Here is a 24167-nt window from a genome sequence, read left to right as displayed (position 1 = left end):
AGTGCATTCCTTCAGCCTGAAATCTGTCAACATGGTCACACTCACGTCAGTGTTCGGATGCACTTGGCTGAGTCCCGGATGTCCCACACTTTGATGAAGGAGGTGGACACGGTGAAGACCAAACTGGAGCTGTAGCGGACTGACACCACGTTGTTGGGGTGACCTGTCAGGGACATTATCTCCTGACCTGTCACCAGATTCCACACCTTACAGGTCCGGTCTGCAGGAGGAGACACACAAATATGCATGGTACACAACCAGTATGTCACAAACAAACAGAGAGATATATAGATATGTTCCAGAGTGTGCAACAGATGAAAGTAGTAGAGTAGAGATTTGTGATGAAGGAACACCTCATGCAATCATCTCAATCATCCCTCTCTTCCCACGAGTCCCATCATAAGCCAGAATACCATAGAAACAGTGTCGTCCCTGGAGTACTACAGGAAATAGCTGGAAGGTTTGTTGCAGTCAGGTTTTATATGAGAAAATAAAGAAAAGAAAAATAAACAAATAAATATAAGAACTAAGAATTTAGAAACTCGTAAACTTACGTACAGAAAGAAAGACTGAGTAAGGACAGAAGTCTTCAGTTTGACTGAAGCTTCTCAAAATGTTTCAGGAAACATCTCCACACCTTTTGGAACTTTTTTATTTGAGTTACAAACTGAGCAGCGGGTCTTTGTCACCATTTATTACACATTTAGTGCAGCTCAAGACTCAAGACTTGCAGCGAGGCATACAGCACACACTCTGTTCTCAGTGATGAAAAAACCAAACACACAAAGTTAGAAAGAGCAGTTAGTTTATGTAGTAAAACGAAACAGCTCTATGGAGATAAATGAGCGCTTCACTGTTGTAGTTGATTGCCAATATATTTACCTCCATTCATTATCATGAAAGCTCCTTCACCAGTTTCACAGAATGTACAATGTCATTTTATTCCATCACCTCATTTATCCACATACTGTGCAAATGACAATCTTAATTAATCCCTGTCAGCTTTTATTTGCTCCTATATAACAGCATAACAGCGTGTCAAAAAGTAATAAATTACTGGTGGTCTAAGAAGCAGACGTGTGTGGAGCACTGATGAGAGAGGGACGAATCAGAGTGAAGAAGAGGTGAAAGGCTGATGGAGGATTGTGGGTATTAACCTTTGGATCCGGTGAAGAGAAGGTCATCAGTGCAGTCGACACAGAGAACAGCTTTACTGTGTCCCTCTGCCACGTGGACGCACTGTAACGTCGCTGACCGGCTGCTCTTAGTGGACGGCACCGGGTTAATGACGCCCCTGGAAAACACACGCACACACAATCAATAGGGGCGGGATGCGCTGAACGCTGAGTGCAGCACAGACCTAAATCACGCCCACACAACCAGAGTCATGCACAGCATGCAGCTCTCGTGGCTGATTAGCACGATGCTGCAAACCAAAAATAGAAAGAGATGACAGTAACAGTCCGAAGAAAAATGAGGGGACAGCTGTGAACAGAGTCACCGTTATTGTGCTGAAGAACAGAAAAGCCAAGAATCCAAAAATATCCACTGCAAGCAGGAGCCTCTCTTTTCCAGCCCATAATAGATAGAAACACCCAAGGAGACAAAGACAGATGATCATTGGAAACCAGTGGTGTTCCGATCATCTGATCACAAGTCACACAAACTCGGATCGATCACTAACTGGCTGCTTGTGTTGACAAATTGGCACCTGATAGTGTAAATTGCACAATCACTACTCTCTAACGGTTGTGGCTATCAGTATCAGTGGAGCAGCAGGAGGAGTTGATGGTGTACCACAGATACAGATATCGATACTGGGAATTGGTGAATGAAAGGCCTGTTGTGTGCAGAATGAAAGGCTCACTGAAGTGAAAAAAGGCTGATGAAAAAAGGATTATCAAGGGTTCAGGCTCAATAGTAGTAAGCTTAATGAGATGACACCGTTTGGGTTTATTGTAATTATCTATTGATCGCAGAAAAGATATCCACTCATTGTTTTTACCCACATTAACTGGTCATGTCTGGTTAATCAAGTGTTTTCAAGGACACTGCAGCAGTGTGGGACGAAACTCATGGGAGGCTCTGGTTACACTCCAACACAGCCAAATCTCCGGTCTGGATTTGTCTTTTAATCTAGTGTAGGTCACGATGAGAAAAGGATGGAGTCCACACCACGTGCATCTGTGTTATAGATTTCACCTTTGCCCTGTGCACCAAAGGTGAAGTTTTAGGGAATAATAAGGCAAATTAAAAGCAAAAAGGTTATACTTGGGTGGCTCCGAGAAAGGAGGGGAAATAAAACGGAGGAAGCGGTTGGATGACAGGTGGAGGCATCCGTCCATCCTGGAGGGGAAGACAGTGTCAGATATTTCTGAGAGCTGATTAGCTACTAACCTAGACGCTGAAATTAAGTTTCTTTTTAAGAAAAATTTAATTTTTCTCAATCATTTCTTATTGGGTACAGCTTAACTTGTTTGGATCAGAAGAGCTCATTCTGGACTACAAAGGGACATACTTTTAGTTTAAATATTCTCTACCTTCCAAGCATCAATTTTGCTCAATTCATACAAATACAGCTTGAAAATCATTGTGCTCAAAGTTCTCTGTGAGCTGCCTGCAAAGAAACATTGGGCTGAGAAGCTGGGCAAACAATGAGCAACAAGAATGTAATGAAGAGGATAATTAATATTTATTATCCATGGATTTCAATATGGATGAATCATTGCTCACAATTCAATTATCATGCAACAATGTAACTGAATGAAGAAAATAAGACGTTTACTGTGATGGATTACGTGTCACCAGCAGTCTGCTTAAACTTATTCTCCATTAGATTCAATACAACTGAAATGAAAGGAATATGATAGGTACAAGGAGGGTGGAAAACAAATCTTTGCATAAAGATCGCAAGTAATCAAAGTGTATTTAATGAGCCAAACAATAACAATACACTAGTATGGTCTCTTAGGATAATTGTATGGTTCACTTTGTACTGACTTCTATAACTACAAAATAACAAATTGCACTCAACAAAAACATAAACGCAGCACTTGTTTTTCTTCCTTGTTCTTATGAGTTCAAGTAAATGATCTAAGACTTCTTCTTTGCACAGAAAAGGTTTATTGTTCCTAAATTTTATTCTAAATTTGATTAAATCCATGTTGGATATATTACCGACAAAGGCAACGAGTACTAGCCAATCAGAGGCAGAGTACACTGTAATATTTCACTCCAAACTTTAATATGTATATGTACTTCTTTAGATCTACATGATATCTACCATAACTTGGGAAATACGGCATGTTATCTCTGCTCCTATTAATAACATCCTTAACATCTTTTTCCAACTCCAATCTGGCTCTCAGGCTTCTGTCATTTTGCTTCTTACTTATCCTGCACTGTCATATGGCTAAATGCAGCGATGTAGTTACTGGGACGAGCGATAAGGGAAAGAGGAAGTGGTGGGCTGCTCTTCAGGCTCCTGATGACTGGGCTGCGAAGGAAGACAGTTGGGCTGCCAATTAAGCTGCAGCATAATTAAAGTGTGTGCTAAGCTGTTTGCACACTACTGGCAGGAGTGTGGGAGGACCGCAGAAGGACAGAAGGGAGACGCATATGCTGCATTCACGTCATATGGCAGCAACTGTCAGGACAGCTTGACAGGAAAGTGTTTACGTGTTCAGACTCATCTGAAGTCATAGATGAGTCTGTGTCTGTAAAGAAGACTTTACAGACACTTCCAACAAGGAATGCTACCATAATACTCCCTATATCAGAGTCAACAGCTTCAATCTAGTGTGAAGCTGAAAATACACACCAGGACAACATTGTTAAATGGATGAAAAATGAAGAGCCAATTTGACCATTATCCTTCAAGAAATGTCACATCTAGCCTTGGGGTGGTGGCAGAGTAAATGCTATGCTGTAGCCTAAAGGGTTCCTTTAAACCAGGTCCTGGTAGCTTGGTGATCAAAACACACCATGTAACTGCAACATCTGTGGTTCAATTGTTATCTCCTCTTTCCTTGTGAGTCCTGTTTGTCTCTGCGATCTACGACTGTCTGACATCAATACAGGCCAAAGTTCAAAACAAAAAAGCAATCTTTAAAAAAGGAATAGAGGTTTATCCTCTGTGTCTGTGCAATCACCAAATGCCATGTAATAAGAATGATTTCACTTGTTTGTTATATGTGAATTAATAAATCACGCACTACATTCTGATGGAGAGGCATAAGTTATACAATCTGAGTTTGGAAATCTGAGATTAACAGTTTTTTCTCTGTTGAAAAATTGGCATCTGCTGTTTGTGCCACATGATAAATGCAGAAATAGTCAGTGCCATACACTCACACACTGAACTTGTTGGAATGAGGAGTGACTATGAAGTAATTGTTGTTTCAAGGTGGCTAACAGATAATGTGCACAAAGCACAGAGGTAAACGAGTGCATGGGGTCATGCAAACAAAAGCTTAGGATCTGAAGTATAAAAGGCAATTTCTGGTATTTTAAAGTGGGGCTGTATGAGGTCCATATTCAGTGTGTTACTTACATAACCGTACAAGTTCCAAATCTGACACACACTGTACTGCACTTACACCACAGGTCAGACTGATATCAGACTGAAATACAACTTTATGTTTCTAAAGACTTCAAATGGCAGTGCCTTTGTGACTCTGATCCAAACAACTGATCTGAAGCGTAATACAGTGTGTGGTGCAGCTTTGCCTTATGTATAATAATCAAGCATCAACCTCCATGGCTGTGAATTTGGTAGTGCCAAAAACATGCAGTTCCTACAGCCTCTTGAGGCCGTCTACTCCAAACGAGTCAGTCTCCATAATTCCCCATGTTAAAATGTTTAACTTCACAGCAGAAATACAATGTTTACAGCCTGGTACAAAAAATGTTCATGACAACTGTACCGAGTGTGAGTTTCTATTAAACTCACCTGCTCAAATAATATTAAGGCGTAAAGTTATGCAGAATTATCAGTGTGAATGCCGTTATAGATGGCTTGTTTGTTTTCCGTCTACGATATTCAAGTATTATTCTGATATGTTTAGACAAGACTAAAAGTTTTTTAACATGTTAGGAACAGTTCAGCTCAGCACATTTCAGTCTCTCTCCTCCAAGAATTTACTGATAAGACAGAAAAGGAAACGCACATTGATTTTCTCAGTATCATAAGTGGATTGGCAGCAGAGGGATTGATCAGCAAGTTGAACACTGAATTTGAGTCAGAAGTAGTAGGAGTGGAAAAGGAAACGCTCCCATTATCAGGAACAATATGACTTTAAATTCAGCATAGAACTTGGCAGGTCAAAGGTTATCACATCAGGCGCAGAGCAGTTTTTGATTCAGCTGAGACCACATGCTTCTCCAAGACAGGAAACCGAGAGAAGGAGTATTAGTAGTAGAGTTGAAGTCATTTAGCTTTTTCGGCTTTGCAGCCGCAATGTCAGCGTCACACTCTTACTGTTTAATCTCCTTGACCTTTGCCCTCTCGGCCGCTGCTTGTGCCTTGTCATACGTCTTCCTGCGAGAGAGCGGGGAAGGCTCTGGAGCTCGCTTTTCCAGCCCTGACGAAGTTCTGGACCCAGAACTGATTGTTCAGTTTCATACAGTTATCCACAGACAACAACAACAAAAAAAAGGATAATAATAAAACAACGGAAAGATGTGAAACCAATATAAAATAATGGCATCAATGAAGAGATGAACATGCAGTACACACAGAAACACAGTTACCTGATATTTAAAGGCCCAAAACAGTGGTGGTTCTTCGCCAAGCTCATGTTTAACAACTGAGGACACTGTGTAGATTTTGTGCTACACTTAAATATGATACTATTTCTATATTTGCTAATGGATCACTGTCAGCCAAGGCTCTTCTTTTTTTTTTTTTTTACAAGTCAATGTGCACTTCAGCAGGTTTGAAGCATGGCCTTTGTCAAGCCAGTTAAAGCGCTCTGGTTAGTATTTTTGCCTTCAGTGTGTATCTAAGCTGTAAAGAGGAATTAGAAAGGCACTTTTGTGAGGGACAGCGATAAATAAGCCATACAAATGTTAATATGGGCTCTTCTCTACATGCTTTTACCTCAAAGGACTCATCTGTTGGAGGCCGGTATGACCATTTGATGTAAGGAAGCTCATGAATAATGTGAAACGGAATTAAATACAGCAGAGGATGTAGCAGCAACATCAAACATGCAGGAAGGAAGGAAGAAGTGATTATTGTGTTAGCAGAAGCGTGCCGGGCCTGGACTTACATGCTGCCCATTTTAGAGGAAAAGCCGGGGGAGAGAGCTGTGTAGTCCCTGACTGATGAGCCTGAGTCCACGTCTCCTCCCCCATCTGGTGTTTCAGCTAACGGCAGCATCGGACTGGAGAAGTCTGCAGTGGGTGCATCAGGGGCGGAGTCACTGTTTGCATACAGCAACTCCATCTGAGTGGTGGTCCTCCGACGAGCCTGTGCAGCACAGATGATTATAAATGTAGACAGGAAGTAATTGGGGAAATACTAGAGTATGAAGAGAATGTAGCATAAACACCATCACTGTAATACCTTGCTTCTTGTTTTGGTCTCTCCACAGAGTTTCATGAGATCTGATGCCAAGGTGCTAGAACACCGGGAAGAGTTTAATATGTGAGTATTAAGAAACATATCATAAATACAACAAAAACATAATGTAGTGTAACATAAACATCACAGCATAAGTCAGCATAACATAATATATATCACAACATAACATAATATAATATAACATGATGTAACACAACATAACACAAACTTACTTTCCCTCTGCAGAGGGGCTCTGTGTAGACTCATCGCTGCTGCTATCGTCCCCGTTTTCTGTCAAATGAGACCAACCAAAAATTTCAATCAGAGCTGAGAGAAATCCTTCTGTGGCTGAGATGACTGCTTATGACTTGCTTATGTCCTGGTCTAAGACTACATAATTTATCCTTTTGCTCTCTTTCACTAAAGGGTGAAATAATTTTCTCGACTTATTTTAAATGGACATATGGACATAGAAAAGATGAACAAGTGAAGCAGATGGGGGCGATGTCAGCGCAGCGCCATGCTGTTTTGTCCACAAACAGAAATTCGGTCCTCACTGAGCTCATGGGATCAGATGGATTGAAAAGAGGTCAGAGAGCAGTCAGGTGGGGAGGGTTATAAAGAAAAGATGTGTGGGCGAGTTGGGGCAAAGGTAACAAGAACCCTGATATGAGACAACAAGGTGGAGGAGTGTGAGGAATAATTAGTCCGTTGCTCCCGATGGGGGTCAGCTGACCTACAAGGTCCGACAGAGCTAAAATATCCATGTTCTATGGTTCCTGTGGAAGGGTCTGGGGTTAGCAGGGTGCTAAAGCATGGAGGCTGTAGCACATGGTGCGGGAGGAGGAGGAGGAGGAGGAGGAGGAGGAGGGGCAGACAGATGGAGGGAAGCCTGGTTGCATTGCACCTCATGCACCTGTTCATGTTATGTTTCGTTAGTTTTCCAAGTGCAAAGTGGAGGAACCATGCATTCATAACATAGATAAGAGTCTAATATGGTTTGACTTACCGGCCGGGATGTTACCTAGCTCTGTAAAAACAAAAAGAAAACAAAAAAAGAAAACATGGGGGAACAGAAAAAAGGCAATGCACAAATCAAAAACACAGTCCCCCGAAATTCTAAAAACATTCATAACATAGATAAGAGTCTAATATGGTTTGACTTACCGGCCGGGATGTTACCTAGCTCTGTAAAAACAAAAAGAAAACAAAAAAAGAAAACATGGGGGAACAGAAAAAAGGCAATGCACAAATCAAAAACACAGTCCCCCGAAATTCTAAAAAAAAAAAAAAAAAAAAAAAAAAAAAAAAAAAAAAAAAAAAAAAGTGCAGCTACTGTAAACAGAGCATCCTACTGAACAGAGGCTGGCAAAAATACATTTAACACAGAAACTGGAAAATGACATCTGGAACCTAAAATAAGCACGTTTGGGGGGATTTGTATTACATTAATATGTTGTTTGTACTAGACTTCAGCTGTCAAATAATTAGGCCAGCTTCTATTCAGCAGAAGGCAACAGGCAAGAGCATGTCAATAGGCCCAATCATGCAACTAACCAGCAACCCAGTCCACTTCCTGAAAGGCCATATGCTTTGTAACAGACATTGTTGACAATTTTCTTTAACAGAAGTGAAGTGGAAGAGAAACAACATTGTCATGATCACCATGATTGTCCCTAAACAAAATATGAACCCCAGGTAATGACGCTTCCAGGAGGTGGGCTGGGTAAAAACCAGAGGTCTGGTCTGTGTTTTGGGTCCTCATCCACACTTCCACCACAACAGACACTGTTGTTACCTTGCAGTGCGTTCCCCAGCAGCGCGTCCAGCTCTGGGTTGAACTCTGCCTTCTCCTTCAGCATGTGAAAAAGCAGCTGGTTCTGTGTGGCGCTGGTGATCTCCGTCTGCTTCAGCCTGCCCTCCATCACCTTCACCTGAGACTCCCTCTGGGCTGCCTGGAGACCCTGAGGAGGTGAGACCACAGATATTACACAGTGTTTATAGTGTTAATCACTCTGTGCCTCAAATTCATGCCTACATATTTACAAAGGGTAAAATAATCACATTTACTACAAATCTTTCTGCAGCTGAACATTTTCCTCACGTTTTGCTGGAATAAGAATGATCCAAAAACACAACACCACTTCACTTTTTTTCTTCAGGATCTAAAATTTAGTTTATTGCCAAAAACATAGCAAGACATTTATCAGGTATTAAATAACATCATTATAATGTAATCCCTGACAAGGTGGTGTTAAAAATAAAAAAATAAAAAAGGAAGTTGTAAAAAAGGAAGCAAATAAAGGTGTTGATATAGAATCCTTGAACTTCTTCTATGTTTCATGTTGTAAAGCTGTCGTAAGCACACAGTGGTGACTGAATTATTCATAATATGAACATTATTATGATGGCAGGTACCTTGTTGATAGCCATTGACATGAAGTGATCTAACAGAAAACGAGCTTCTGTCAGGGTGCACGAACCAACCACAGCAGAGATGTCCACTGTGTCGCCTTCCTCCTGGAAAAAGAAACAAAAAACAGTGCGACACAGTTCATACACCTTCAAGGAAAAAAGACTGCAATTCCCTAAAACTCTTTATCTCTCAGTGAACACCTGCTGTGCACTCTTCATCACATTAAAAACTTGGCCAATTAGAAACTCCAGCTGTTCAGAGTTCAAAAGTAGTTGGTAATGAGACCCATTCACACTCTTCAGCTATTTTACTGTCAATCATTTCAAATATCTAACTTCTAACCTTGGTCTCCTCCATCTGCATGATGTTGGCCTGACAGTCTGCGATGCTGTCATTGATGTAGTCGATGTTGGCCGTCAACGCATCCACTTCCTCGTTCAGGGGAAGCATCGCCTTCTCCGCCTCTGGCCCCTCCCTGACCAGCCGGTCCCTCTTCCTGATGACCTTCTCTTTACGTTTGGTCAGCTCCTCTCGTTGCTGTGAGACACAAACACACTGACTTGTAAGACAAACAGCAGGACGACAGACAGATTTCTGTTCATGGGGTTCGTTTTAAATGTGTACATTGTAAATTAAGCAAAAGGAAAGGGATCTTGACTTTATCCTAAAAAGGGAAAACCTGAATGCCAGGCTTTATTTTTGTTGCCTACTGATGATGAATCGATGACGTAGTAGTATTAATTAAAAGCATCCTCCAAGGCCAGAATTTGACACCATTTGCCTCAAAATAACCCCAGAGACGGTTTTAACATCACTGAATTGGAAAAATGACACAGAACATGGCAACAGCCCCCTCACAGACTGCTAGACCTTTCTCCAGCCTCTAATGCCAGATTTTTGATATTTCTGATTCAGCAGAGAACTGAGTGGAAAATTACAGCCAACTGAAACACAAAGTCTACATGGGTATACTTGTATTTGACTGGACAGGCTTAACAGAATAAAACAAATCCAATGTAAACAGCAGCAAACCTAATATTAATGTTTAATTTGTCTATTATTATTTGAAAAGTATATTGTGGTTGTGTGCAGGATGAACACTTTCAATGTCCTTTTGGTAATGCGAGTGTCATATCGCTCACATTTTCCACTGTTTCCACCCAAACGAAGCCCCACCAGAGCAGGCTGACAGTTAAGTGCCTTGCTTGAAGGCACATAACAGTACTGATGCGGAGGATGACAGGGGTGTAAACCCTGTAAAGTATTTCCTGCTCGTCTAAGGTTTCAATCTGGTAACATTCTGCTCATTAGCCCTTTTTAGCTCCAAAAGTGACAAGATCAAGATCAACATTAATGACCTACTGCTGTAGCTTTACCTTGAGGAGGCGGTTCATGTCGGCCTCCATGTTGGAGATAGTCATCCTCTGCATGATGATGTCAGAGATCCGTCGCTCCAGAGACTGCCATTTATTACGGGCAATTCTGGTGGAGTAAACACCGACTGTACGTCTGTAGGAAGACCTGCACACAGATCATCAGACAATAATCAGACGGATTCATCTTTTAAACACATAAACATCAAAGGTGATCATGAACATGTTCCAGAGCTGGTTAACAAGGAGATTTGTTAAATTTTAGTCAGACTCACCGAGTGCCGTTGGGAGCAGCGTTGCCGGAGGAGTACATGCGTCCAGATGGAGGTCTGTGCGAGTCCTGGATTGATTCTGGGATAATGACCTTCCTGACTACCTTACCTGAGGTGGGCCTGGCTTGCCTCCTCAGAGCAGTCACCTGACACACGTTGCAAACGGAAAAGTAAACACCAAAAGCATACCCAGCGTGCATTATTGCATCCATAATGTATTTCTACATACATTATGCAGCCACACTTTCTAAAAACAGCTGCTCACCTCCTCTGTTTTTCTCCTCAGGATAAGCTCCTGCTGCCTTTTTTGAGCCTCCAGTAACTTTAGCTGGTGCTGTAACACAATTACAGTAACAACAACATTTAAATGATGATACTTGAACTCACGGTACAGATTGGTTTGGCCAAGAGGATGTAGAGGACATTGCTGTCGCTCACCTCTTGCTTGCGCTGGTCTTTCTTTAAGGAGGCAATTTCTCGGTTTCTGCGAGACTCGTTCATCCTGTTCTTCTCCTGCTGCTCCTTCATCTGCTTCATGAGACGGACCTGGAACAATCACATTAAAAATATTCATATAATACACACAAATGCTGACAAAGCGTCCTCTATCTTTACTTTTTCTTACTGCTCTTGTGGGGTTAAGATATCTTCAAACAGAAAAGACATGAGACAAAGAGCACATTGAGTAAATGATGTGCCGTAAGCCTGCAGTTCCAACTGGACTCCACATTTCAGATTAACTTAATAAGTGCTATGTCAACTGTTTTTGATCATTTTATATGAATCTCAATGGAAACAAATCCTTCTCAACAACTCTAGAAAACAAAATACATAACACAGAACATTACTGTCAAAAGAAGATCACAGCTACTGGTACCAATCATACCTTCGTCTTCTTCATTTCTGCCACATCCATCTGAAGCTTCTTCAGCTGTTTCTCGTACTGTGATTGGTTCTTCAGCAGGCGGGCGTGCTCCTTCTGAGCTGAGTGGAGCTTCTGGAGCTCCTTGTTCATGACGCTCAGCTTCTTCTCATATTCAGCCTTAATCTTGCGAGCCTTGTCCTCTGTGCCACTTTCTACGGAAGCTGAAAGTAAGATACGGCAAAATCATGTGAAAACTCATCATATCCATCTAAAAAACCACAAAAGATTTACACTGGAAGAGTTTCATATAAGACACTCATGTTGCGCTGTGATACAGTCAGAAACATGGATCTGTTGTTGTCAAAAGGTCTTACTACTTCTTCTTTTTTTTAAATTAGACTCCTTTACCCTTTGAAGGTCTGCATCAGACTGTTTTGATCCATTAGTGATGATAAAAATAAATAGAACTGTCATGGTCTGGCTGCTGGCAGAGCAGACTTTGAAGGATTCTCTGAAGTACATACCGTCTGGAGTGTTTTGCTTTTTTTTAATACTAAAGAACAAAAACAACAAAAAAAATCAAAACATGTAGGGTAAGATTCAAATTTAAGATTTGAAAAGAACATGCAGGAACTTAAATATATTTAATATAAGACTAAAATAAACTGATCAAAGAGCTGACATTCAGAGCCAAAACACATTTGCCTTTTGGTGGATGTTTTTATCAAACTGACTGACCATGACTGGATAAATGATGTACAGTGTATTAAGTACAGTGCAATGCCCTTCCCACTGAACGATACATGACATCCCACCTCTGGGGGCCTTGTCTTACTCATATTTTGGAGGACGCGGTCCCGTTCCAGCTGGGTGTCCTTGATCTTGCACTGCAGCATCATCAGCTTCTGTTCATACTGCTGTTTGAGCGTGTGCAGACGCCGCTGGCTGTTCTCCAGCTCGTCGATCAGCTTCTGCTTGATGGCGATCTCACAGGTGATGTTGGCCAGGTCGGCCTGGAAGTTCTCTGTTGGACACACGTGTGATCAGATTAAGTATTGACAGTGATAGTATGATCACCTTTCTGGTGTTAAAAGATGTTTTTACTATGAAAATTTTTTTATCATACTTGAATGAATGAAGAATCTTTAATAAGGATAGGCTATCAACTTGAGTTGTCTCACTTCTTGCAGTTTTGCAAGAAATGAGAAAAAGTGTTCACGTCCTTATTTTTGTTAGTAGTACTTTTAATATTTGGGTCTAGAACAAATTTATTTATGTTTGTAAACATCTCATTTCTTTACTTTTGCCCATTACATCAGCATTTTGTTGTTTTCCCTCCCTGAGAACACCATCTGTCAGTGTCAGAGTACTGCAAGACACCTGCAACCCAAATATACCCAAGCAGAGTGGCATCGTAGCTAGAAGAAACAACTATGAGCATAGTACAAATATGAGGTAGTTGTACTTTATTTGAGTCTGTTCTTTCCATGCTACTTTTTCCGTCTACTGAGGGAAATATCAAACTTTTTACTGCATCACATTTGGCAGCTGTACAAAAAAAAGAATACATTAAAAAAAAATAATCATGGATTAAGCTTCACAAATACATAGAGTTTTTACCTAAGTATCATTTTTTAGAGTTTTTCTACAGTGTGGTATCAGTAATTTTACTTAACTAAATCATCTGAATACTTCCACCTCCACCACTGTCCAAAACACAGTTTTGTGTGATGCTGATGAATTGGTAGAGAACTGTTCTGATCTGTTGATGATTGAACAGCTCCCCCATGTGGAGAATCAGCACTTCTTTAAGATGAATGAGTTTCAGACCAGAAACCGCCCCTCGTACCTTTTTCATCTGACTCTGAGTCAGAATCATCTGAGCTCTCCTCCACATCCATCTCCTCTTCCTCCTCCTCCTCTTCCTCCTCTCCTTCCTCATGGTCGCTGCCTTCCTGGACCTCCTACAAGATAACATACAAATAACTTAACATCCAAAGACACTTTACAATTCAAAGTGAAGCTGAAAGGAGAAGCTGTCAGTGGTACCATGTCTCCGTCCTCGTGGACTCGCTCCGCCATTTCCTTCTCTGTGCCCTTTTCTTGCTCATTGTCAGGAACTTCCTCCTTGTTGGCACTGAAACATTGAGACATGGTTAAGAATCAAAAATGTTGATTCTTTGATTCATCGTTTGTGACTCTGTCATGTTTACTGAGCAGAACACATGGTGCACCTCCACAGGTACCGTAACACATGTGGACACATTTCTAACAAACATCTGTGGATAATAAAAACAGCGTTTAATCCTTTTACTTTTGAAAATGACAAAATGCACAGTTATCATCAAGGAATTACACTGTCTTTAGGCAAACAAGCTTTTTAATGGATTCACACTGCGCAGCAATAAATCTGAAAACTGTTAATGATTTACTTATCATATATCATTTACTAATGATATATTTGTAGACATGAGAGAAAATGCTTTATCTATATGTAACATAAAACATAATAAGACTTAAACATGATCTGCTGAACACAGAAATGATGCTGCTCCATTTTCATAAACTTCTTTGTGGAAAAGACAGTGTATTTTTTTTTTAACATAAGGAGGGAGGCATCTCATCAGAGTCCAAACAAAACCAGCAAAATCAACAAACAAACAAAAAAAAACATGGATGAAGTCCATGAAGCAGATCTGTTGGATAAAGATTTTATCCAAACATAGGGGGGTTAAGCAGTGTTTAGGTGGTGTTCGCCATAAAATCATCTGGATAAACCAAAACCAAAAAGATTAACACAGGAAAGCAAAAAGGGGAATTTTAATATGTAAAGAAGACATTCTGCCTGTGCGCTCAACCACAAGGCACTCAGTGACTCAAACTATTACTAAGTCTGAATGGAAAATGTTTTAATAACGTACAAACTGTGTTATGACCTTGTGTTGAAGAGCTCTCATTATAGACTCTTGCTAGTTCCTGGCAGTCTTTACAAAGTCAGTAAAAACATAAAAAAAAGAGGCAATAGAAAGCGAGGATGTAGCGTGATGGGTCAATGATTGAGCTAAGGGGTTCACACAGGAGAGCTAAAGAGAGATAAAGGCTTATTATGTAGTAAAAAAAAGATGTTTTATGGAAGGGAAGTGCTTCTATAATAGCGAGCGTCACTCCAGGTGGGGAAATACCTGCCCAAAATAAACAAAAAGTCAAACAAAATGCAATAGGGGAAGCAGAGGATGGGAATGGCAACAGGAGGGTGGAAGCTCTGACAAACCTGGCGTCCTCAACCTCTTCCACCACCACCTCCTCCCTTTCCTCCCTCTCTCTCTCCTCCAACAGCTGCTGGAGTCTTCAGGGAGAGGTGAAGGGTCAAACGAGAGAAGGAAGCAAGAGATGAACGAAGAAAGGAAGAATGGAGGAAAGAATGGTCAGAGGAAGCTGTGCACTGAACATCCCACCTCCCCATAAAGTGCCCCACAGCGCGACTCTGATCAACTTGGAGCCTCTGATTAGTCTCTAATGTTGATGTTTCTTATCAGAAATGATGAGATTCTCATGTTTATCAGCACTAGAATACTGTCAGAATATTAATCTACATTACAGACATTTAAAATTTTGTATTAATTGATTCATGTCTATAAATGGTGTCAGGAAAACAGCACATACATTATTTAAGCAACTGTTAGCTACAGTGTCTCAGTTTACTAAAAGCCTTTAAATATTCATGTTCTAATGTACATATCTGTTGAACTGCTGCCATATTTCTTGTTTAAATCTTCTGCATGAAACGTTCAGTGATAAAATTCCAGTTTGAAATGTATTCAGATGTATGCACACCTGCAATAACACATCCAGTCAGAAACAGCCAGATCAGATGAGACACAGCGTGTCTACAACAGTCTTGTTACCTTTTCTTTTTCTTTTTTTCTCGTTTCTTCAGTTTCTCCAGGTCTTTCTTGGCAAGTTCAATGATGTCAGAAGTCTCCTTTTCAGGGGCCAGCGCTGTGGAGGAGAAGGAGCCGGTTCCTCCGTAGAATGACTGTCGATTGGAGGCACGAGACAGATTCTTCCTCAGATGCTCATTGACGGCCTCGCTCTCCAGGAGTTTGGCTCTGAGGACACAAACAGGAGAAGCATTCATATGACTCAGGGCTGAGAGTTTGAAAATACACCGTGTTTTTTGAGTCACTTGTGAAACCAAACATGAAGTGAAAATCAAATAATTAAATTGATTTGTGATACATCATGATAGGCCAAAGGGCTGTTTTTGAAAATGTGTTATATCTCACCTATTTTTTAAGAACTATCTACAATTCAACAAATCATCATCCACTTAAGAGATGGACCAATAAGAGGGTTAATTACCAAGGCTGGTGTACATCAGGTCATGTGGTCTGAAAAGAGCAGCTATGCTGAGACTCCACACAGCAGAAAGATTCTCTTAATATCCCTCCATGCACAATATCATGAGCCAAAAATTGTCCCTGATTCTGATCTGATTTCACCAGGATCAGTCACAGATGCATAACCTCTGTCTCACTTGCTTCGGGGGTCCGACTGGAAAACACCAGTGTTTTAGTCGAATAGATAGACTTGCCCATGAGTTATTCCAATTCACCGCAGCTGTGTAATTAATCAAAGATGATGGACTACACACAACATTATTTGTTTAATTATTTGTACCCCTGTTGATGAATGCTATTCATCACCCACAATGCAATGCAAAACATTAGTAGTAATAGTAATTAGAAGTATTAGTAATAGTTCAATTCAATAGCCACACTCTGATCGACATCCATCAGCAGTATTCGTACTATTTCATGTTTGTAAAAAAAAAAAGCTTTGTGTTCAAAGTAACAAAAAGTATTAATATTATATCCTACAGAAAAGGCATAATTTACATAATCTGCAGTCAGAGCTGTTTACCTTAGGTCTTCAATCTCTTTGATGTAACTCTGAATCATGTTTCCAATTTCTTCAGTTCCACCTTCACCTGGAAGAAAACCAAAACAATCTGAGATGAGGAAGAGGAAGAGAAAATGACTTTTCACTGTGAACATGAAGCACATCACACCAAAGATGGAGATCAAAATCATCTTGTGTCAAATGATTGTGTGAGCCTGCAGGTTCAAGCCTACCTGCCCTGGTGAGGGCCTGGTTGGCTTGGTCACTGAGCAGCTGGGTGAGCCGTGCCCTCTGGGCATCGATGGTCTCCTGCATGGCCTTCACTCTCACCCTCAGGTTGCTGTTCTCTGTCTGCAGCATGGAGTTCTCATGGAACATGTCGCTGAAGCTCTCCACACCATCCTCACCCGCCATGCGTTTTCCCTGCAGGGAGGAAGAGCAGGCAACACAGAGAATGACTCTAAAATGAAATATATAGCCTTTAATCATATTTTTAGGCCTCCCTTTGACATGACATATTCTCTGGTTATTTCATTTTTTTCAACGTACTTCCTGCCCCCTGAACTCCTCCTCTCTCCTTACCGTCTTGTACTCCATCAGCTCCATCTGCAGCCGAGCGATCTCCGTCCTCAGAGAACTGATCTGCTGGCTGGCCTTGTCCTGGTTCACCATCACCTTGTTCTTGATGTTCCGGGCTCGGTTGGCATACTTTAATGTATTCAGCGTCTCCATGAAGTCACGGTCAGATGGACTGATGCATGCGATCATCACTGTTTGGCTGAGACAAGAAAGAAGCAGATATTTATATGTTTGTGACTTACAAATGCTGTCTGGGTCTTCAATTCTTCATTTATGACGAGTAACTGCCAAATATCAATCAATAAATCTTTATTTATATCGCACCTTTCAACAAATCAAATACAATTCAAAGTGTTTTACAAACCACTGATGGGGACGTTAAAATTAGAAGCTAATGCACACCAACCAAAAGTTCAATGAAAAAGAAATTATAAAAGATCAGTAGTAAAGATAATAGATAATTAATAAAAGTATGATATAAGAAATAAAATAAAAATACTACAAAAAACTCAATACATTGTAGTAAAATGTTAATAAAACAAAATGGAATATAGTAATGATGACAATACATAAGTATAAATAATAAAACCATACAATTATGAAACATAAATCCTATTAACAATTTTGTAATCAGTTCAGCTCACCAACCTGTTTCCTCCTAATGAGTCCTGCAGAAGTCGGGTGAGTTTGGAGTCTCTGTAAGGCACATGTGAGGCCCGCTTGCCTCGGTCACCCAAAGCACTGATTACATTCCCCAGAGCGAGCTGCAGCGACAGAGATCAGATCAAAGAGGAGAAACATATTTTAAAGTACAGTAAGAAATATATATTTTAAATTAAGTCACAAATAAATACAATACATGAACATGTGGCTCATCACTTAAGAGAGTTTGTTTTTATTCTTTGATTTTTCTTTTGAATCAGTAAACAAAGGGCCTGTCAAAAAAGTTAAACACAGCTTCATATTCTCCCAGTGCTCCACAGTCATCACTGCTTTTACCACTAAACTGATCATTCATTTTGACTGTCTGCATCTGAAAAACATCTCTAAAAACTCCAGAAAGTGAAGTAAATATGGGAAACCCTGCAATGACAGAGATAATGACAAATACCAATATTTAGCAAGTCCTTTCCTGCAAAAAGGAGGACTGCAGCTTAAGTTTCATTCAACAGATTCATTAGCACTGACAGAGCTCCAAACTGAAGCTTGTGGATGTTGGTGGATAAAAAATAGTGGAGATCATGTTTATACAGTAAATCATGCCACTTGTAGCTTTAACACTTTTTGTTTGTATGTGTTTGCCCCATATCTGTGCATTATGTTTCTGTTGTGCAGAAAACACATTTCGGAAGTTCTGCCACTAGATGGCGGTCAAACTCTGCTCTACATCACAGTGACTTTATAAATCCTGCTGGAGTGACACAGAGGAGGAAGAAGCTCACCAGTCCACAGTTGATGGAGATGCCCTCTTTGGCTCGATCGCCTGTCGCTCCGGTTCTCTTCAGCCTCTCAGAACCGGCCAGGTCCACAAAGTGAAACTTGGCTGTCAGCGTCTCGTACTCATCCATCTCAGAGTTTCCATTAGAGACTCTGTTATCAGTCTCAGTTTCTTGCTGATGGACAATGATATACACAAACACTGGTTAGTTACACAGCTCTGTGCTATCCTTGCAGTTTCCTTATCATGTTTCAAATGATACAGAGGCTGTACAAACATTGTCGGAGGCACAGACGCGGACTTGGCACAGGTGGATTGTGAAGATGGCGTGAGATCGAGAGCTCTGGACATTCATCTGCGTGCTGGCTGTGGTGCGAGACAGAGCCCCCAGCTTTAGGCACTGCATCATCTGAACAGGCAGAGAAAGAGCTTTAGATATTAACTAATACTCTTTAATATAATCTTTAGTATTTGTAAAAGCAAAGATCAGTGCAACAATAAATATATGAATAACCAAAGATTTAAAGTGTATTTGTAAAAGCCTTGTGATGGCAGAGGTCACGTTAAACATTAAACATCCTTTGAAATTAAATTTCATGTCTGAATTTGCTTTTAAAAATATTGAAAAAATGTGCAGATAAATAAAAATGAAATTAATTATGGAAAGTATGCAAAACTGTAACTTTAAAAAGACCATAGCTGGTATGTCATCAAGATGAAACCAGTGCTAACAGATGGAAAGTGATGTCCTGTTCAAAGGCTCATATTAGTTTAAAAACAAGGCAAATGCAGTTACAGAGGGCGAGATGTGTTAAACACGCTCTTTTACCTCGGCCTCGGAGGACACAGTCCGTGTTGTCACCCCTACTGTGTAGATCCCTCCGCTGGCGTCTTCATGGATCTTGATGTGAGATTTCTGCTTCATGTCTCGTGTGGAGTCAAACAGGTCCAGAACCTCCTCATTATAAAGCTTCAGGGAGCCCACACACACACAACACACACACACAAACACACACACACCACACCAACACACACCAACAACTCACACACACACACACACACACACACACACACACACACACACACACACACTTTAACTAGGCAGATACATCACTTCATGGATCTAATCATCAAAATTCAATTTTTTTCAAATGATTTCAAACCTTCATAATGTTATCTTAAATTACATTTAATAATTACTGTTAATAAACAGTACAGAGGTAAATAAAAATGGTAAATAAAAATATTACTCAAAAAATGAAGTTAGCAATGCTCTTTATTCAACCTTAAGTAGTGCACACTGCCCCAACCTTTTCAAATAAGAAAAGGCAGCCTGTATTTTGGCCGGTCGATGAAACACTGCTCATTCAGCTCAGTGCTTTGAGTTCACAGTAATAACTGAAGAGGAGTGAATCGACATTTTTATCCACTCAGGTCTTCTCTTATTCGACAGCTGAACAATAACAGGACAACGTTTAACGAGACTTTTAATCAGCCTGAAACTTGAGGTAGACACGTTTCCCCCACCTACAGTAAAAAACCACGCTCATTTGCTCATTTACATAGTAACATTTTTTAAAGTACCTATCCAGCCATTAAAAGTGCAGTCGGTGTGTACTGAAATGATGCTGGCTGTAAGAAATATTTCAGGGCCTGATTAGTAATCAGGTGATAGAGTAGTGCTGGAAAAAAAAAAAAAAACCCACACAAAGGCCAAGTACAATTTCATTAGCGTCAGACTGAAGCATTTGTTTGGCGATATTTGCCTTGATTAAATAAAAGCTTCATGGTCAAATATCATTATCACCATCCACTGCCAACAGCACAGAGATTCATCCCTGACTGCTAAATAAAGAATCTGTTAAACCTGCAGTGACATTTTCTTTGTGCCTTTTATTTACACTAAACACCCAGAACAATGTGTACCAATGGTACTATGTAGAGAAATATTTTCAAAATGTAGAATGAAAATAATCTAGGAGATTGCTGGAATGTCCTGCATTTCCTGTAATATTTTGTTTCAATATCAGCCTATGTAGTCACATTCAAGCAGTCCTTCAATTCAAATCTAAAGAATATGAATAGTAACCGCTGGAGACTCATGTCTGGAACCATCACCATCTGCCTTGTGATTTCTGTGCATATCGATATTTTGTGGCCACAGCTCATCCACCTCTCCAGTTCCAGGTCCTCTCTAGGAATATGAACACTGTCACAGTCTGACAGACTGGCACAACTGTCTGCTCACATCATTCCCGTTAACTCTTCCTGTCCAGACCACCCCATCCCGACCATCACCGCCACCCCCTCCTAACCCCCCGATGACAGCTGCTGCAGTTCAATTGTCAGTGTGGATGTTTTCAAATGATGGAGCGCCAGTGTCAAGGCTTGTTAAACTAGCAGTGTCAACAATATAAGCCTGACCCATGACATCTCTGTAAAGCCTGGCCTAGTGCTAGTGAGAGAAGATTTCATTTTATTTGTTTGATTTAGTTTAGGTAAAACATTTATGATGACATATCTGGGTGTGTACCTCAAGGAATTGGGCGTTAATCTTAAACTCAGGTACGGGGCGTCCCTGCTCCTGGGCGGCCTGGCGGCGTTCCTCAATGCCCTTGAAGAGGTGGTGGACGGCGCGCGGGATGATACCCAGCTCCTCATCTGAGATGTTGACGTCAAAGCCTGTTCCCATGGTGTATGTCTTCCCTGATCCCGTCTGGATGCGGGAGAGAAAATGTCATACAAGAAAGAAAAAAAAAGCATTGTTAATGACATGAAATATCAGGGTGACCACGCCTGCACATTAACAGGGAAGGTCTTGGGAGTCAGACTGCATATGTGAGAGGCCTTTTATTGCTCCACAGGGTTTAGTTTTGTCCGGTTATGTCAAGGAAGAAGAATGCATGGAATGAAATACAGAAAAGTTGATCTTTTCAAAACTACTGATGGTGAATTTTATAGGAAAGCAATGCTAAATGCTTATTTAAAGATAGATATTTTAGAACTAACTTGATAAAAGTATTTATCTAAAAGCTTTTTTTTCCTGAATGATTATGTTTGTTGATGTAGTAGCAGACTTATCAGCCTTCATATATAACAAACTAGCATGGATTTTGTTTTAATGCTTTATTGTCATATCTGATTTGAAAATACTGTTTTATTTAAAAAGCATGCAGAGATGTGACTATTGCATTGAGTGTTGGTCTAAAACCATGGACATGAATCTACTGCTTCACCAGGCTCATCTCTTCTGGTTTCAGGCTTTTCATTGGGATTTCCTCCCATTCAGTGAGGTTGGCCACTGATGTTGAGTCATAACATCTGGGTCACAGTCAGAGTTTCGGTTCATCCCAACGGTACTGGATGTGGCTGAGTTCAGTTCTGTGTAGGCGAGGCAAGTTCTTTCACACCCACTCTTTATGGACCTGTCTTTGTGAATGATGGCCTTGTCATGTGGAAACAGAAACGGGTCTTCCCCAAACCTCTGCCACAAACTTAGAAGAGTGCTATTGTCTAGAATATCATTGTTTGCTGTAGCAGTAAGTTTTCCCTCACCTGGTACTGAGAGTCCAAATCATGAAAAAGAGCCTCAGATAAGACAGAAATGTCAACAGTACACTCTGTACATCAGTTTATACAAATAAAGAATGATCACTATTATAACTTATTTATTTCTGATTGACTTGCTTTTACTTTGGATTTTCTATTTTAAAAAGGTGATTCTTTACTTCCTATGTTTGCATTTTGACATCCCCTAAAGACACATGAACCCATTACATTTACCCAGGGGATATGTGTGATGCATGTGTTTGGAGAGCAGGTTTTTCCTGTCAAGAAAATATGTGGCTCTTCAAAAACGCTGTTTCACTGTGTTGAGTATATTGTCAGTGGAGATATTGGTAATAATCCTAAAAACATTTACTTTAAATGATTGTTTATGATTTAGAGTACTGAATAGGCATGCTAACCTTCAGCACTGTATGTTTAGCGTTGCAAATAGAAGAAATGAAAAATTCTCCTTTTAATTTTTGAGACCTTTTTCCACATCATTACTGTCTGTTTATATCTGCAACCCAACCAGACAGAGTTCTTGTGATGCAGCCGAGTAGGTCAGTGAATCTAAATCTAGATTAGTCCCAGTAAAGCCACAGAGGCGAACAGGTCTGATCCAGGCCAAACCGACTGCAGTCTGTGCGAATGTGCTTTCAGAAGTAGGCCAGCACTGACAGAAGCAGTTACTGGGGAGATACGGGTTAATATGGACATGCATTAAACATGTATAGCTGTCTAAAAGGTGTGTGTGCACTTGACTTCACTGTGAATCCAGTGAGTGCCGTACAGCAGGAGCACTGTCGCCACGGCAACCTAAGCGGTAGGGGAGGTAAAGGGGGAGAAGGGGCGGTGATGAGGCCCAAACTTGCATGTTATTTACATGTGGTGAACTGGTGATGGAAACAAAGAGGGAGGGTGAAAAGAAAGGGGAGATACTGAAGAAAAAGAGGAGCAGGACTAAAGCTATCTGCTGCTCTCTACTATCCATTAAATGTGTAAAATAATAATACCCCGAAGCCAAAGGTAACATATTCAACTTGTTTTCCATAATTAGCACAGCTACTCCACAAACTTCCCACATACCTCCTGACAACTGCAGAAGTACACTGCTCTATTGTAATACTACAACTGCTACTTCTGTGTACTCTCATTTCATGTCTATTCATCCTGAAGGATGAATAACCCACTCCCCTCTGCTGCTCTTCCTGAGGCTTTTCCTTTTATTGCTGCAGTTTTCTACTCTTTCAAATATAAGGGCTGACTGTGTTAATGCTGTAAAGCATTCTTTTGGCCAAATAAATACAACATTTTGCCATATTATTATACATACACTAGTATATTTTTGAGAACTGCACTTCATATCTGATAAAATTAAGCTAGAGCTAGTACCAGTTAGTGTATCTCTAAGACACTAAGTAACATTTATATGTTGTTTTTTTATTCTATTCATTTATGTAGTCGTTTTTCAAATCTGCAGACAGAGCAAGGCTAGCTGTACCCCCGTTTCCAGTTTTTATGCTAAGCTAAGCTTACTTTCTCCTATCTCAGCTATCAAATGCAGTACGCTTGAGCAAGTAAGATTATTTTCTTAAAATGTCAAATTTTCCATAAAAACTACTGCTGGACAAATACAAAGTCACCGAGGTCTAAATTCCACAACAGAAGTCTGCTCTAGTCTCCTTTTACACAAATGTCAATGCTCTTCATCACTGAAATGCCCCTTTCTCTTTATCGCCCATTTCCCTACATTCACCCAGCTATAAAGCACCATCAGCTCTGCAGCTGTGATACTAAGAACAAAGACTCGCCTGTCCGTATGCAAAGATTGTGGCGTTGTAGCCCTCTAAGCAGCCCTCGATCAGCTTCTCGGTGCAGGTGGTGTAGATGGCGTCCTGCTGGGAGTCCATGTCAAACATGTAGTCGTAGGTGAAGGCCTTGTCTTTGCCCAGGATCACCTGGGGCTCCCCAGGCATCACATATGTACAGATGTGGCATCCTTCTATCTTCTCCCTGGCCAGCTGAGGGCGAATCCTACAGCAAACAAAAAAGAGACAGAGGTCAGAGCTTGTGGAGGTATACAATGAGGACATACTCTCCCTTTTAGTTCATGTTAAACGTGTGATACAATTTTAAATTGTTGTGCACACAAGATTTTGAAGAAAATAGAGGCTTCTGGCAAAAACTACCTGACGGATACCTCAAACT

General features: G+C 40.6%; 1 protein-coding gene across 7 annotated transcripts in view; it reads right to left on the bottom strand.

Annotated features, from left to right (window-relative positions):
- kif21a (kinesin family member 21A) overlaps nt 1-24167 on the bottom strand; it is a 52151-nt gene that overhangs the window by 5155 nt on the left and 22829 nt on the right. The window contains exons 2-31 of one of the 7 annotated variants that reach the window (XM_027282839.1): nt 23771-23993; nt 20944-21126; nt 19240-19380; nt 18688-18819; nt 18415-18585; nt 17621-17736; nt 16976-17171; nt 16627-16816; nt 16415-16481; nt 15397-15600; nt 14763-14837; nt 13541-13628; nt 13341-13455; nt 12327-12515; nt 11513-11712; nt 11065-11172; nt 10892-10960; nt 10630-10772; nt 10358-10502; nt 9324-9518; nt 8984-9085; nt 8364-8529; nt 7575-7595; nt 6799-6856; nt 6569-6623; nt 6273-6472; nt 5480-5605; nt 2272-2346; nt 1158-1294; nt 46-220 (exon numbers count right to left, since the gene is read on the bottom strand). In XM_027282839.1, coding sequence (XP_027138640.1) covers nt 46-220; nt 1158-1294; nt 2272-2346; nt 5480-5605; nt 6273-6472; nt 6569-6623; nt 6799-6856; nt 7575-7595; nt 8364-8529; nt 8984-9085; nt 9324-9518; nt 10358-10502; nt 10630-10772; nt 10892-10960; nt 11065-11172; nt 11513-11712; nt 12327-12515; nt 13341-13455; nt 13541-13628; nt 14763-14837; nt 15397-15600; nt 16415-16481; nt 16627-16816; nt 16976-17171; nt 17621-17736; nt 18415-18585; nt 18688-18819; nt 19240-19380; nt 20944-21126; nt 23771-23993 — 4065 coding nt within the window. Of the gene's footprint in view, nt 1-45; nt 221-1157; nt 1295-2271; nt 2347-5479; nt 5606-6272; nt 6473-6568; nt 6624-6798; nt 6857-7574; nt 7596-7732; nt 7754-8363; nt 8530-8983; nt 9086-9323; nt 9519-10357; nt 10503-10629; nt 10773-10891; nt 10961-11064; nt 11173-11512; nt 11713-12326; nt 12516-13340; nt 13456-13540; nt 13629-14762; nt 14838-15396; nt 15601-16414; nt 16482-16626; nt 16817-16975; nt 17172-17620; nt 17737-18414; nt 18586-18687; nt 18820-19239; nt 19381-20943; nt 21127-23770; nt 23994-24167 lie in introns of all 7 variants that reach the window. The other 6 variants (XM_027282841.1, XM_027282842.1, XM_027282840.1 and 3 more) reach the window with 6 other exon arrangements.

The sequence above is a fragment of the Larimichthys crocea genome, chromosome X, assembly GCF_000972845.2.
Source record: "Larimichthys crocea isolate SSNF chromosome X, L_crocea_2.0, whole genome shotgun sequence".
NCBI classification, from domain to species: Eukaryota; Metazoa; Chordata; class Actinopteri; family Sciaenidae; genus Larimichthys; species Larimichthys crocea.
The sequence above is the reverse complement of the archived record's forward strand: the minus strand, read 5'-3'. Positions and strand labels throughout refer to the sequence as shown.